This window comes from Oratosquilla oratoria, unplaced genomic scaffold (assembly GCF_046742065.1).
Source record: "Oratosquilla oratoria isolate Oo_2021 unplaced genomic scaffold, ASM4674206v1 SCAFFOLD53, whole genome shotgun sequence".
NCBI classification, from domain to species: Eukaryota; Metazoa; Arthropoda; class Malacostraca; order Stomatopoda; family Squillidae; genus Oratosquilla; species Oratosquilla oratoria.
Genome location: NW_027467717.1, coordinates 1,377,237 through 1,392,500, shown reverse-complemented (window position 1 = coordinate 1,392,500; position 15,264 = coordinate 1,377,237). Strand labels below are relative to the sequence as shown.

The window sequence follows — 15,264 nt, the reverse complement described above, 5'->3', positions numbered from 1 at the left end:
AGATGTCTGAAGGTGGCTGAGAAAGCCCCACATAGGGAGAAAGAAAACTGGTGGCTGATTCCCTCTTCCTACTACTGTAAGCTTGTGACATAGAAACAGTCTCACACTGATACAACACTGAAAAGAGTCCAGAGTTTCTTCCCAGAGATCTATGGGAAAGCCCACAGACTGTTGTCAGCCAATTTGGAGCCTCAGGTGTTCAGTCAGAGAAGTTTGAGTCAGTAATTACACCAGGAGGTGCTAAGATAAGAGGGAGGGTGGAGGGGTGTGGAGTGTATTCAGGGATGGAATGGGTGGGAATGATTTTATGCCTTTTCCTTTTTGGCTACCTCCCTTGTAAGGGGGAAAAAGCCTTGGTATATGTATATGTATGTATTATAAAATCAGATGCTTATGTATTTTCCTAGGGGACGGAGAGGTGGGGTTGCCGATTTAATGAAGCAGCCTTGCTGTGGATGTGCTGTGTCTTGCAACACTGCTTCTGACCCAGGGCAGTGGACAAGATGCAGGGATGACCCGTCATCCAGGAGGTGCCAAGATAAGAGGGAGGGGAGTGGAGTGTGATAGGGATGGAATGGGTGGGAGTGGTTTTTATGCCTTTATTTTTTGGCTACTTCCCTTATAAGGGGAAAAAAGCCTTTGGTATATTTTTGTAGGTTATTTGATGATGTGGTCTTGTTTAAGAGCTTCCATTGCTGTTGCAGGTAGAGCAGAGTGACCTGATGAACGAGGTCCTCAAGCTGCTGTACAATCTTGTCTTTAATCTTGGCAAGAATGGGCCAGATGAAGAGGAGGAGAGCCACTGTCTACGCCTTGTCACTATCCTGCGGATCCTTATCATGTCCTCTGTTAAAGAGGAAGAGAAGACTAAAGAATTACACAGGTGTGCAATGTGACATTTTTTTTTTAGAGGTTTGTGATCTTATAATACATATGTGGCCCAGACTGATTTATGTACAAATATATATGTATGTGCTCCTTCCCTTATAAAATTTATAAGATTTGTAAAAGCTAGAAAATGAAAGAAAATCTTTGTTATTTATAAAGCTTTTATAATTACAGGTATATAGAATTTGGTAGAGATTGTCCCTTTCCTTCCATCACAAGTGTGCGTGTGCACACACACACTCTCTCTCTCTCTCTCTCTCTCTCTCTCTCTCTCTCTCTCTCTCTCTCTCTCTCTCTCTCTCTCTCTCTCTCTCTTCGAGCATAGCTCTCGTCCCATAAAATACAACTAGGTAAACACACACACACACACACACCAAAATCATGGCTATACCATTGATCCTTTCTCTGTACAGAAACCTTATACCAAAGTTAGTCAATCTGCTCACTTTCTGGCTTTCCACTGGGAGGTTTAGGAATATTTTGTCTTTTGGTATTTGCATGCAGCATGGATGACATGAACCACATAAAGTGAAGGCATTGGGATGTTTTTCTTGCTTCTAGATCCTGGTTTTGAATAATATATATATTTTTTTTTTCTAAATTGGCTAGGTTCTTGCATTTTCCCTTGAGCATTTTATGTCATTATGAAAAACTAACTCAATACCTGCATAAGCTGGTCCTGCAAAAAGACCATCAGAGAGTCATCTACCTGCCATATATCTCCAAACTCCATCAACTTCCTCATTTCCATTCAGATGAAATTGATAGTTCTTGGGCCCAGTCCAGGAACCAAGTGTCGGCCCCTCAGGTCTGCACATCCTGATGGAGGTGAGGAGTTGATGGATTTTGGAAATGGACAGGTGTGCTGTCCATTTTGCAAGATCACCACAAGCAGTTACTCACACTGAATCAAGGCATCTGTCGTTCCTTAACCCTACTCAGTGAGGGAGTATGTGTGAGAAATAAATTGATGCAGCCCGAAGGAATTTCTCCCCGTCTTCTCCTTTTCTGCATGAAGGGACAGAGGGGGGGGGGGGGTCACTGATTTAATGGAGCAGCCTTGCTGTGGATGTGCTGCTGTGTCTTGCGACACTGCTTCTGACCCAGGGCAATGGGCAAGATGCAGGGGTGACCCGTCATCCAGGAGGTGCCAAGATAAGAGGGTGGAGGGGAGTGGAGTATGTTAGGGATGGAATGGGTGGGGGTGGTTTCTATGCCTTTGTTTTTTAGCTACTTTATAAAGGGGAAAGAGCCTTTGATATATGTATGTATTTTCTCAGAGTGTAGTCCTGTAGGCTAGCATTCTCTCCCTTGGTGTCATAGGTGGCTGTTGGCAGTTTTCTAGATGCAGTAGGGTTTTTTCAGGAGACTCTGAGGGGGTGAATTATAAGCACACATGCACATGAATAAACAAAATACATTCAACAGTCCCTCCCATCTCAGCACTTTAGCAATAAAGGGTTGACTTCATCCCTGTCACACTGCTTGTGTCAAAAGCAGGGCCTAGCAACCAAAGCCAGTTCATCCCCACCTCTTCACCCACACAACAACCCCTTTCCTCTCCTCTGTGAAGCAGAGGCAAAAGTAGGTAATGAGTTAATTTAGGGAAAATAATTGTTTGTGCTTTGCAGCCACACTATCAACTTGCTCCTTCTGATGCCCCCACAAACATACGAGGAGCTGCTCATGCCCATGCCAAGTGCCTCTGACGTTGGGGGTGCCATGGCTGGTGCTGTGGGAGGGGAGGATCCTGATTTAGCCCAGTCGTACGAGTATGACGGCAAAGATATGACAGTGGTCGCAAAAATTCTCAATTATCTTAACGAACAACTCAGAGCGGTGAGTGTTATACCATAGTGAGGCAGTGAGGAACTGCGTAAATATATTGATTATTTGATAGTATACCATTCCAGAAAATCACTATTTAGATTTAAAGTGTGTTCCATTGTACTGTTAGATAAAAGATCATAATTGTAGAGTTAAAACGTGGTGCTAAAATGGAGCACTAAAGGGAAGAGCAGCATGTGCATATGCCTCTGAGCATGCATTCCTAGTCATTATCTGTAAAAACATGTTTGTTTACACATTTGATCGTAGGACATTGTGTTATGGTTGTTGAGATATGCTTTTGGGATGGACGAGAGGCCCTTGCATGTGGTGGACCTACAAAACGGATGTTAGGGAGATTTTTCTCCTTGTTGCCCATCTTTGAAACCCATCAACACCCTCGCTCCATCAGGAGGTGCAGCCATGAAGAACTTGACACCCAGTCACCAACCAAGCCCAGGAACTCTTTCTATTGATTTCATATTCCTTCAACCTTTTCATCTAAGGAAAGCTGACAACTGGCAAATGCTTCCCTCCTAGTACTACTACTATAAGCCAGTGATAAAGAAACATTCTCATGCTAATACAGTGCAAACAACAGTCCAATAACTCTTTCCAGAGAGATATATGAGAAAGCTTGAGGACTGGTGTCAGCTGCAAGTTCCCAGTCAATGAAACTTGAGACAAGAAAGATTATTATTATGTTTTCCAAATGTAATTTCATATGTTTTGTGTTTACTTGTTGATAAATTGTAACTGTAGCCATTTCTGTTTCAAACACCTCAAAGCTATCTTCACCGAAGGTATATGACAACTGCATTTCAGTTTTCTGCTTGTCTTTGACACGTTGCACATGTCTTTGAAGTACACTTTTGAACACTAGGCAAGATGGAGTTTTAAGTTTATTTTTATCTGATTTTGCAGATTTTGTGTGTGTGATGTGTCAAGTTTTGGGGAACAGTTCATAAAGAAATATTAGTACAACTCAGCATATGCTAGACCTAAGGCATTGAACCTCTTCAGCATGATGGCATGCTTCATAGAATTTGTTCTATCCTATAGGAGATAATTTCATGTAGTTGAGGGCTTGCACACACCTGTAGCACCTGAAGTCTGTCCTTCAGCAAAATAAGGTAATTTTTCATAAACTTGGAGGCTGCTCTCTATCCAGGTGGCATAGAGCATTGCAACTTAGGCAAGGTCAGGAGTAGAGGGAGTTCAAGGCTGCCTGGTGGCACTTTTTTAATAAGGGCATACTAGACTGAATTCTTTTCTTCAAATGTTGTCTACAATGAGGCAGTGTCCTAGCTCTTTTTGAGAGCAGGAATTTATGACATTAAACTTGAGCCCAGTACTTGAGGATGTAGGTGAAATCCCAACAGACCAGAGTTGCATAGCCAGTTATCAGGGGACTGCAGTGAGAGATGTGGGGCAATATATTGATCGAGGGTCCTTTATAGGTCATATTTTAACTAATGCCAAACAATTACATTTGGGTAAAAGTTAGACATGGGAAAGAATGGGTTTTATTATATCAAGATCCAATTCTATGCAGAGTCATTCTCTCAATTAAATACTGTAAAATCATTCAACGTCACTGGCTGAGGGGGTTAGTGTTGCTACTTGCGGCAGAGGTCAAGGTGTCAGCAGTTCAAACTCTGGCACCAGTGAGTTGGACCAAGGGCACGGTTCATTAAATTCCACACTACAAAGTCTTCTGTAAGGGGCATCGTCCTAGTCTCATGATAGGGGGGAGTTTGTGACATTAAAACCAAATCATCATTCAACAGTATTCTAAATTTAGTCCATAGAACATTAAACTGAATTGAACAGGTTCAATTCTCATAATGAAAATAATTTTGAATTTCATTAAACATAAGTTGACTGTTTCCAAAGACTGGACATTTGATCACGTTGACCTGTTATTATTTTGTTTTCTATTGTCTAATTGTATTTGATGTGTTATTGTTTATTATGTGTGATCCAGGTTCTGGATGCCTTTTGTTTTCTTTTATGTGAACTGCATCAGGATTTTCATTCAATGTTGAATGATAATCCAGTATAGTTAAGTATTCAGCTTTGTCCATGAGTATAGAAGTGCTGGTAAAATGTCAGCAACAATATATCATCTTCAGTATTTGATTGATTTGTGCATGTGATTCTTAATCTCCATTTGTTTTCCTAAAAAAATAGCCACATAACCAATATTTCACATGGAAGACATACGAGGTAATTGAGTCTATCAGGTGGAAGTCCTGTAGCTAGAAGAGCATAGGTTAATAGTTTATTTACTAATAAATTTTAATTTTGCTTGCTATCAAGACTTAGGTGTGAAGACATTGTAGTGCTAATGTAGAACCAAAGTTATTGTCAGAATTTCAGATTCAAAATGAAGGGTGTATTTTGTATATAAGGTGAAGTAGGTATTAATGACAGGCATGCACTGATATATGCGGGTAAAAGTAAGGTGATGAGATGTACAAGGGAAGAAAGTGGCAGCAGACTGGAAGTGAGTATTAAGGGAGAGAGACTGGAGGAAGTGGATAGTTTTAGATACTTGGGTGCGAATGTGGCGGGAAAGGGAGGAGTGGAGGTGGAGGTAGAATGTAGATTGAGAGAAGCAAGTAAATGCCTTGGTGGATTAAAAAGTGTAATGAGAAATAGACATTTGGGAATGGATGCTAAGAGGAGATTGTATAAAGGAGTGATTCTGCCAACAGCACTATACGAGCTAGAAACATGGAACATAAGAGAGAAAGAGAGGAGTTTGAATGTGTTTGAGATGAGGTGCTTGAGAAGTATGATAGGGGTTACTAGGCTGGATAGAGTGAGAAACAAGGAGGTGAGGAGGAGAACAGGGATGGGAAGGGAGTTTGGAGATAGGGTTGATGAAAGAGTATTAGGATAGTTTGGACACATGGAAAGAATGAGTGAAGAAAGATTAGTAAAAGAGGTGTGGAAGGCAGAGGTAAAAGGAGTGAACTTGAGGGGGTGACTAAGGATGAGATGGATGGATGGGGTAAATGGGGCATTGGGGAAAGAGGGGAATGCTTGTTGAGGAAGGACTGAAGAAGATGGAAGAGATAGGGATGAATGGAGAATGGTTGTGTATGGATGATACTGTGATGCATGAGGGGGAGTGGGGATGGGGGGTGAGGAAATATGTGTGAAAAATAAATTGACACAGCCCAAAAGGATTTCTCCCCGTCTTCTCCATTTCTGCATGAGGGGATGTAGTAGTCACCGATTTAATGAAGCAGCCTTGCTGTGGATGTGCTGTGTCTTGCGATGCTGCTTCTGACCCAGAGCAGTGCGTGAGATGCAGGGATGACATGTCATCCAGGAGGAGCCAAGATAAGAGAGAGGGAGGTGGTTAGGAGTGGAGTATGTGGGGTTGGAATGGGTGGGAGTGGATTTTATGCCTTTGTGTTTTGGCTACCTCCCTTGTAAGGGGGGAAAAGCCTTTGGTATATGTATGTATGCACTAACAGATAACTGGCATACATACATATGCCAATGGTTTTTCCCCCTTATGCGGGGGGTAGCCAAAAAGAAAAAGGCATAGAAACCACTCCCACCCATTCTGTTCCCTACATATTCTACTCCCCTCCACCCTCCTCCCTCGCTCTTTTCTTGGCACCTCCTGGATGACAGGTCATCCCTGCATCCTGTCCACTGCCCTGGGTCAGAAGCAGTGTCACAAAACACAGCACGTCCACAGCAAGGCCGCTTCATAAATTCAGGGACTCCCCCTCTCCATCCCCTCATGCAGAAAAGGAGAAGACAGGGAGAAATCCCTTTGGGGTGCATCAGATTTTTTCTCATACATACTTCCTCACCCCCCATCCCCCACCCACTCCCCCTCATGCATCACAGCATTATCCATACACAACCCTTCTCCATTTACCCCTATCCTCTGTCCTCTCCCGTCCTTCCTCAACAGACATTCCTCTCTGCACCATAGCTAAAAAAAAATGAGGTAGAACCTTTGCAGTGTGTAATTGGGATTTGTGTGATGGAAAAGGGAAAGGTGTTCCTCTGCCATGCCTAGCTACCTTTCTTTGTGGATAAAAGCTTATTAACTGGAAAAGAAAAGAAAGAATGTCTTATTTATTTACGTATCTATTTTTATGTACCCATCTGGGATATTGACTGCATGTTAATGTGCAGGAAAGTTTTGCTTAGTAGCATGCAGCTGATACTTTAAGGGTTATATGGGGCATGCCTACAGACCAGAGCCACACATAATTTTGTCTGTGAGGAAATATCTACTCATAGGGAAATGATGCTACTTTATTGCACTGCAACTTTTTCCTCCATTATGGTGCCCCCCCACATCTTGATATTGCCCTGTACCACTTCTTTGAATATATATTTCCATTTTTGTCTCTTGTCTCCTATGGTAGGGGGAGAAAGAATACAGCCACTGAGTTTTCCCACTTGGGTTGTAAAAGGTAGCTAAAATGAGATGGAGTGATGGAACTTGGCAACCTGCTCTGTAACACTAACAGATACATTCCTATGATAAGTTAAGGCATAAGAGGGTCTGGGAGTTTTCCAAACATAGCCTTAAGGTTTGAGTCTTTTAATTGTGTATGGGTGTGGTACAGATGAGAGTGAAAGGGAAGAGGTAGGCAGTATGTTTGTGAGAAGAATAATGGATGTGCTGGCATTAAATGAAACTAAGTTGAAAGGAAGGGGTGATTTTGAGTTTGGGAGTGTTGTGGGGAGGGTGTCAGGATTGAAGAGAGGACAAGGGATGGAAGGGGTGGCTCTACTAGTAAGGAGATCAATATTTGGTGGAATGGAAGGAGGTTTTTTCAAGGTTAATGTGGATGAAGGTAAAACTGGAAAGGGAGATGTGAGTCTTTGTAAGCGCATATGGGCATGGTAGTAAGAAGAGTGTAGAGGAAAGGGAGGCTTTTTAGATAGATTTAAATTAATGCTTAGAGAGTTTTGAGAATGTCATTGTAGTGGTATTGGGAGATCTCAATGTTAGAGTAGGGGATGAACCAATAGATGGGGTGGTTGGGAAGTGTAGAGTGCTAGGTAAAATTTATAGTGGAGAGTTAATGATGATGTGTTTAGAGAGTTGATAATAGCTAACACAGTGTTTAGGAAAAATGGCAAGTATAAACACATGGGAGAGGGTGGTGGATGGAAGGGTGGTTGAAAATGCATTAGTGGACTATGTAGTGGTACCCAGGAGAAGAGTAGGAAGAGTTCTGGATGTGCATGTTCTTAGGGGAGAGAGTGGGGGAATATCAAATAATTTTTTGGTGGAAGGTAAGTTGAGAGTGGAGGATAGGTGAAGAGGAAAAGGGCAAAAGGTAGGGAGGTGTGTCGAGTAAAATGTTTAAATAGAAGAGAAAAGAGATGGGAGTGCAAAAAGAAGCTGAGAGAAGTGTAGGAGGTGGTGATGGATAGAGGTAGGAGTGGAAGAGGAGTGGGGGTGTTTCAAGGTGGGAGCGACAAGGTGTGCAAAGGTGGTATGTAGAACAAGGAGGATGGGAGGGAATAGAAGGAAAGGTAGTGAGCGGTGGGATGGTGAAGTGAAGGTTGTAGAAGAGAAGAAGTGAGCATTCAGGGACTGGTTGTAAAGAAAATGAGAGGTATAAAGAAAAAAGAGTAGCCAAAGAAGATAAAGGAAACAAAGGAGAGCAGATGTAAAATGGGGTAGGAGTATGACAGAAAAAATTAAAGTCATAAAAAGATGATTTGGAAAGAAGTTAAGAGGTAAAGGAGGCAAGATAAGTAGAGAAGAAAAGGTAAAAGGTGCAGGTGGATGAATGTCAAAAGAGGAGGTGGTAAGGGGAAAATGGGCAGAGTATTTTATAATGTGGAAGAGGATAGGGAGAGATTGGTGGTAGCAGTGGGAGGCACTAAGAAAATGATGGTGATGGGAGAGGAAAATGGAGGAGAAATAAGAAAAGATGAGGTACATGTAGTTTTGAAAATGATGAGAGCAGCTAAAGCAGGGTTAGATGGGTGTCATGTGGAGTGTCTGAAAAAGGGGAGACGGTAATAGTGGACTGGCTAGTGAGATTATTTAATGTGTGTCTAAGGGAGGGTAGAGTGACAGAGGACTGGAGGAGTGCCTGTGTAGTTTCACTTTACAATGGAAAAAGGGGCAAATGTGAGTGTAGTAGTTTCAGGGGGGAATTAGTTTATTGAGTGTAGTTAGGCATGGGAGGGTTTTAACTGAGAAATAGAAGAGGACCAGAGGGAGTAATTTGTGAGGAATAGTGTGGATTTAAGAAAAGTAAAGGTTGCATGGATCAGATTTTTGTGGTAAGGCAGGTATGTAAGAAAGCTTTAGCAAAAGATAACGATGTTTTTTAAGCCTTTATGGATTTGAAAAAAGCTTATGACAGAGCAGACGGGTGGCACTGTGGGAGGTTTTGCAGATCTATGGGATTGGGGGAAAGCTTTTCAGGGCTGTCAAGAGTTTCAGTGGTTTAAGGTAAAGGTGGAGCTGCATCAGGGATGTGTCATGTCACCATGGCTGTTCAGTGTGTACATGGATGGGGTGATGCAGGATGTAAATGCGAGGGTAATGGGCAGGGGACTGGAGATAGTCAAAGAAAATAGAGAAAAGTGGGAGGTGAGCCATTTGTTTGCTGATGACACTGCTTGTGGCAGGGTCAGAGGGGGGATTAAGGGAGTTAATGATGGAGTTTGGGAAGGTATGCAATGGGAGATGAAGGCAAATGTGAGTAAAATTATTGTGATGAGATGTACAAAGGGATAGGATGACAGGAAGTTGGAAGTAAGTCTTAACCCCTTCAATAGGAGCCAAAATCTCACGGGCAGCATTAGTTGCCAGACGTGCGATGTAGTGTCATAATACTCGCATTATAAAAAATAAAGTCACCGCTTTATTAATCATTTTCTCTTTCACCTGTGAATTTTGATAACCATAGAAAATATGATGAAGCCAGTTTACAGAGTATGGGGGTCACACAGGTACAACTACAATAAATATAATCAAGACGCCGATGTTGGCATCCTCGCAAAAGGTGCTCCTCATGACGCCTACGTAGGCATCACCATATGGAAGGGGTTAAAGGAGAGAGACTAGAGGAAATGGATAGCTTTAGGTATTTGGGCTCTCATGTGGCAGGAAAGGGAGGAATGAAGGTAAATTGTAGACTGAGAGAAGGAAGTAAATGTCTTGGAGGATTATAAAATGTCACAAGAAATAGCCAGCTGGGAATAGATGCAAAGAGGAGATTACATGATGGAGTGATTGTCCCAACGACATTGTATGGGGCAGAGATTTGGAATTGGGAGGAAGAGAGGAAAAGTATAAATGTATTTGAGATGAAATGTGTGAGAAGTATGGTAGGAGTTACAAGGTTGGATAGAGTGAGAAATGAGGAGGTGAGCAGGAGTGGAAAAGGAGATGGCAGATAGGGCTGATGTAAGAGTATTGGGATGGTTTTGGCACATGGAAAGGATGAGTGAAGAAAGATTAGTAAAAGAGATGTGGGAGGCAGAGGTGGATGGAGTGAACTTGAAGGAACAATGGAGGATGAGATGGATGAATGAGGTGAAAGGAAGGTTGAGCAAGAGGGAAATGTCTGTTGAGTAAGGAATGAAGAAGGCAAGGGATAGGGGTGAGTGGAGAATGGTTGTTTATAGATGATACTGTGATGCAAGGAAGGGAGTGGGTAAGGGATATATGTGAAAAATATTTTGACGCAGCCTGAAGGAATTTCTCCCCTGGGCAGTGGACAGGATGCAGGGATGACCTGTCATCCAGGAGGTGCCAAGATAAGAGGGAGGGTGGAGGGGAGTGGAATATATAGGAAATGGAATGGGTGGGAGTGGTTTCTATGCCTTTTTCTTTGTGGCTACCCCCCATGTAGGGGGAAAAAGCCTTTGGTATATGTATGTATCTCATTTTCTGCATGAGGGGATAGAGAGGGGGGTCACAGATTAAGTGAAGAAGCCTTGCTGTGGATGTGCTGTGTCTTGTTGCATTGCATCTGACCTAGGGCAGTGGGTGGGATGACCTAACATCTATGATGAGCTAAGATGAGAAAGAAGAAGGGTGGTGGACAAGAATGGGCATTTGTTTTTTATTGAAATAAACACCATGTGTTTTTTGACTTGGCTACCTCCCTTGTAAGGGGAAAAATCTATTGGTATATATATATATATATATATATATATTTTGCAGAAACCACCGGGAAATTGAAAAAACAGATACCGAACGTTTTCGTCTATTAAGACATTTTCAAAGGTACGAAAACTTTCGGTATCTGTTTTTTCAATTTCCCGGTGGTTTCTGCAAAAATAGTTCGTCACGTGTGTTTTGTGATTTCTTTGCATGTATATGTGTGTGTATATATATATATATATATATATATATATACATATGTTAATTATTTGTTTACTTTTCCATTCCTCAAAGCCATGCCTTGAAAAATAGCATTGACCATATCTTATGCTTCAAGGAAATATATACATTAATATGCAGTATATATGAATACACACACGTGTGTACGTTTATACAGTATATATATATATATATATATATATATATATATATAATATATATATATATATATATATATATATACTCCCTTATAAGGGAGGAAGCAAAGTCAAGGCATGCACCATCCCCCCCCCCATTCCACTCACATTCACCCATTTCTCTCCTATCTTAATTCCACATGGATGTGTGTATTTACCTAGTTGTATTTACCTAGTTGTATTTTACGGGAAGGGGAGCTATGCTCGTGGGGTCCCGTCTTCATATCTCATTTTATCTAAACTATTTTTAAATTCATGTATTGTTTTTGCACACACCACTTTCTCATCTAACTTGTTCCAACTGTCTATTGCTCTGTGAGGAAAGCTGTTCCTTTTCAAATCTCTTCTATAGCTGTCTTTTTTTATTTTCTTTCCGTGTCCTCTTGTATTTCTGTCATCCCATTTTATCAGATTCTCTCTATCAGTAATTTCTATGCCTTTCATGATTCTGTAAATAGTTATCAAATCTCCTCTCTCTCTTCTTTGCTCTAGTGTCTGTAGTTTAAGTTTTTGTAGTCTCTCGTCATATGATAGTTTTGAGAGTGTTGGTGCCAATTTTGTAATTGCTCTTTGTATTCTTTCAAGTTTTTTTATACATTTTTTTGTACTTGGTGACCATATCGTTGCTGCATATTCCAATCTTGGTCTTATCAGGGTGATTAGGATTTTCCTCACCATTTCTTCATCCAGGTATGTAAATGCCACTTTGATTGTTCTTATTAAATTATAAGTTTCTCCAAAAATCTTATTTATATGTTTCTCAGGTGACATATTATTCATAACAATGACTCCCAGGTCCTTCTCATTTTCTACTCTTTTTATTCCTTCTTCTCCCAAATTATATGATCCTGTTATTCTGTTTTTGCTTTTTCCAAATTCCATTATACTACACTTTTTTGTATTGAACTCCATCTCCCACTTCCTACTCCATTCTTGTACTTTATTTAGATCTTTCTGTAGTGATTCACAATCTTCTTCAGTTTTCACTCTTTTCAGTAATTTTGCATCATCTGCAAAGAAGCTCATATAGCTTTCAATTCCTTCATCCATATCATTAATATATATAGCAAACATTATTGGGGCCAGAACTGTTCCCTGCGGAACACCGCTTATTACTTCATTCCATTTTGAGTGCTGATCTCTTATCACTACTCTCATTTTTCTTTCTTGCAAAAAGTCTTCCATCCAATTTAGCAATTTACCTTGTATTCCTCCTTCATATTCTAATTTCTTAAGCAACTTCTTATGTGGTACTTTGTCAAAAGCTTTTTTTAGGTCTAGAAATGCACAATCAGCCCATCCATCTCTTTCTTGTATTATATCTATTAGCCTTGAATAGAAACATATTAAATTGGTGACGCATGATCGTCCTTGTCTGAATCCAAATTGCCTTGGATTTAGTATGTTGTTTTTTTCCAAGTATTTTACCCATCTACTTTTGATAATTCTTTCACATATTTTTGCTATTGTACTTGTTAGAGAGACTGGTCTATAGTTGGTAGGTTCTTCTTTATTTCCTCCTTTATATATAGGTACTATATTTGCTTTTTTCCAATCTTCTGGAACTTTTCCTTCTTTTAAGGAACTGCTTATTATGCTATGTATTTTGTCTGCCAGCTCATTCCTGCATTCTTTCAGAATCCAGTTTGCTATTTCATCTGGCCCATGCGATTTTCTGACATCAAAATTACCCAAGTGTGTCAATATTTCATTCTTTGTTACTTCTATTTCTTCCATAGGGGGGACTTTCCTTCCACTCAATCTCTTCAGGTTGTATATTTTCCCTTGTAAACACTGATTTAAAATGTTTGTTCATAATTTCTGCCATTTCCATTTCCTCAGTGTATTCAACTCCTCCTTGTCTTAATTTCTCCAAGTCTTGTTTGTTTTTCAGTTTATTGTTTACAAATCTGTAGAATAGTTTTGGTTGATCTTTACACTTTTCTATAACATCTTTTTCATATTTTCTTTTTTCCTCTCTGCACTTTTGTACATATTCATTTCTATAACCAGTATATATTTTCCATTTTTCAGGTCTTCTGTCTTTTTTCCATCTGGTCCAGGCTTTGTCTCTTTTGTCTTTTAACTCCCTACAGCTTTTGTTGTACCAGCATTTTACATATTCTTTTTCTTGTTTTTGTCTTGGGACATACTTTTCCACTCCTTTTTTGTAAATTTTTGTCAAAATATTCCATTTCTCTTCCACTGATGTTTCTTCTTTGTATATTTCTTCCCAGTTTTCTTGTTGGAAGAATTCTCTTATTTTATCAAAGTTTGTTTTTTCATACATCATTCTTCCTTTTCTATATTGTTCATTTCTTTTGATATATTTTTCTTCATTAAGTTCCAGTTCAATCAATATGTGGTCACTTTTACCTATTGGTGTTTTATATTCAATCTTGTCCACTATTCTAGGTTCAGATGTAATTATTAAGTCTAGCCTCGATGGTTCTTCTTCATTTCTATACCTAGTGTTCTCTTGTATCCATTGTGTCATTGAATGGTCAGTAATCATCTCAAGTAGAGCATTTCCCCATGAGTCATCACCACTCTTTACTGTCATTTCTTCCCAGCAGATTTCTTTGCAATTAAAGTCGCCCATCATAACTATTCTTCCTCCATCTTCCATCATTTTAGTTAATGCTATCTTTGTGTCCTCTAACATACTTTTATGTTCACTCTCCTCCCATGAGGCTGTTTTCGGAGGCACATAATTGATCACAAATTTTCTGCTCTTCTTATCTCGGTCTTCCACTTCTATCATAATCATCTCTACTGTATTCTTTCCATATATGACACCTTTCACGTTTATATCCTTCTTAGTCAGGAACATAACTCCACCCCCTTGCTTTTTCTCTCTGTTTCTAATCCAATAATTGTATGTATCATGTCCTACACTGTTGGGTGGTAGTGGGCCTTTTAATTTTGTTTCTACAATTCCCATTATGTCCGGTTCTTTTTCTTTCAAATAATCATTCAGTTCATTCAATCCTGTTATCAATCCATCTATATTTGTGTAAGATACTCTTAGTTTTCTGCCACTTCCATTGTGTTCTCTGTTTCCCTTATGTTTTTCTTTAGTATGTCGAACTGCTTTATTTTCATGTTCACTACTCTCCAATAGAATCTCTTTCTCTGACTCCGTTCTTTCCTCGTTTTTTGCCTTAGCTTCAATTCTTTTCTGCTTTTCTGCCTCTCTTTCCTCCTTATTCATTTCTCTTTTTATCCATACCTTTTTATATTGATCATTTGTTGCTAGTTTCCCTGTCTTGGATAGAATTTTCTCTGCCGTTGTTTGTGACCTGAATTTAATCTTAATTGGTCTGGTCTTATCTGTACTATATTTTCTGAGTCTGAATTTTTCCTCAATTTCCTTTATAATTTCTGGTTCATCTTCCTGGACTAATTTTAATAAACTGCTTACTCTTTCATTTTCCTCCTTGATTCTTGCGGTTCTATCTGGGTTATGTTTCTCTTCCATTCCTAATATAATTATACATTTCTTTTTGTCAGCTAATTCTCTTACTATATTCTCCTTCTGTCTCATCACTTTAATAACTGAGTCTTCATTATGTTCTTTCAATTGTTGTTTGACTATGTCAGTGAATGAAACCTTATTCCCTTCTTGAGTTATTCTCCAATTTTTAGCTTCTGTAGCTATTTTCTCTCTGTTTTCATTACTATTCTTCTTCAATTTCTCATTCTCCTCCTTTACATTTCCTAACTGTCTTTTTAGGTCCTCTATTTCTTCAGTTAAGTTTCTGTTAGCCTTCTCTAGTTGTTCCAACCTTTCAATTCTCTGGAAAATGGAGTCTACATTACCTAACTTACGTTCCAAGTCCTCGATCACCTTATCAACTCTCTCCTCTAGTCTTATCAGTCGGGGGGGGGGGGGGGGTTGTGTCCCCCCCCCCCACTTTAAATCCCTGGAACATATTCTCGTCACTTTCTACTGTATTGCTCCTCTCTATACTTCTAATCTTTACATTTTTATTTGCCATTTCGCCA

General features: G+C 39.9%; 1 protein-coding gene across 3 annotated transcripts in view; it reads left to right on the top strand.

Annotated features, from left to right (window-relative positions):
• LOC143023639 (chaperone Ric-8A-like) overlaps positions 1–15,264 on the top strand; it is a 38,466-nt gene that overhangs the window by 6,359 nt on the left and 16,843 nt on the right. The window contains exons 6-8 of one of the 3 annotated variants that reach the window (XM_076182225.1): positions 705–883; positions 2,520–2,727; positions 4,909–4,944. In XM_076182225.1, coding sequence (XP_076038340.1) covers positions 705–883; positions 2,520–2,727; positions 4,909–4,944 — 423 coding nt within the window. Of the gene's footprint in view, positions 1–704; positions 884–2,519; positions 2,728–3,503; positions 3,519–4,908; positions 4,945–15,264 lie in introns of all 3 variants that reach the window. The other 2 variants (XM_076182226.1, XM_076182227.1) reach the window with 2 other exon arrangements.